The sequence below is a fragment of the Penaeus monodon genome, chromosome 21 (genome assembly GCF_015228065.2).
Source record: "Penaeus monodon isolate SGIC_2016 chromosome 21, NSTDA_Pmon_1, whole genome shotgun sequence".
Classification (NCBI taxonomy): domain Eukaryota; kingdom Metazoa; phylum Arthropoda; class Malacostraca; order Decapoda; family Penaeidae; genus Penaeus; species Penaeus monodon.
The window spans coordinates 19,219,592-19,220,442 of NC_051406.1; the positions used below are offsets into that span (position 1 = coordinate 19,219,592).

Sequence of the window (851 nt, forward strand, 5' to 3'; positions counted from 1 at the left end):
CTTTTTTTCGCTGCTATATATACCTTTCTCACGCCATGTGCTGCGCAGACGTCTCGTACCCGGCGACCACGGACTACTACTGGGGCACGATTCACAAGACCATGACGGACGTGAACGGCGTCGCGGACAACTACGAGGTGACGGCGGGGCCCTTCGGCTTCGGACAGGCAATCAGCATCAGCAGTGACAAGGAGCAGGTGAATGGAAGTCCACACAGGATTGGTGGTTTGAAAAGGGAAAATATATGGTTGAAATGTTGCTTGCTGTTTTATTTTCGAGCTATATGTAATGTGTATTACTTTAGAAGGTTTTGGAAATAGCAGTTGGTATTGTAATGTTTCGCAGGATAATCTATCAATATTTTTCGATGTCATATACCTATTTTTAGCTTTCGATTTTTTTTTTCTATTCATATATCTATCGAAGTGTTTTTTACGGTTATTGAGTTGTGGTTTGCTGCTTCATTATGCAATATACAAATGTAATGCATTTTTTGAACACACTGCTGAAAGTGACATGCTACCTTCAATTCTTCAGAGATAATTATACGATGAAAACCTACTCCCTAGAAGACCTCATTGTATCACATCCAAAACTTGAATATATTTACCGCAAAACACTTCTACCCACCCCATCCACTACCTATATTCACGCTGTTAACCTCTGTTCTTTCAGTGTGTAAAAGAGAGCGACTACAACGTCGCAATAGACTCTTGCTCGGGAAACCCCACTGACTGTGACAGAGGCATCAGCATCAGCGTCTGGGAGAAACCTATCTTCAGCGCCACGGTCTTTGAAGCCTTAAACAACAGCGCCCTGGCTTCGAAGAAATACGTCCTTTCCACTGGTAC

At 43.0% G+C, this 851-nt stretch overlaps 1 protein-coding gene across 1 annotated transcript in view; it reads left to right on the top strand.

Annotated features, from left to right (window-relative positions):
* Positions 1-851, top strand: part of LOC119586303 — a gene marked incomplete at its 5' end in the record, with an annotated part of 12,688 nt that overhangs the window by 333 nt on the left and 11,504 nt on the right. Inside the window, 2 exon segments of the mRNA XM_037935009.1 lie at positions 49-197; positions 676-847. Of these exon segments, the coding sequence (XP_037790937.1) occupies positions 49-197; positions 676-847 (321 nt within the window).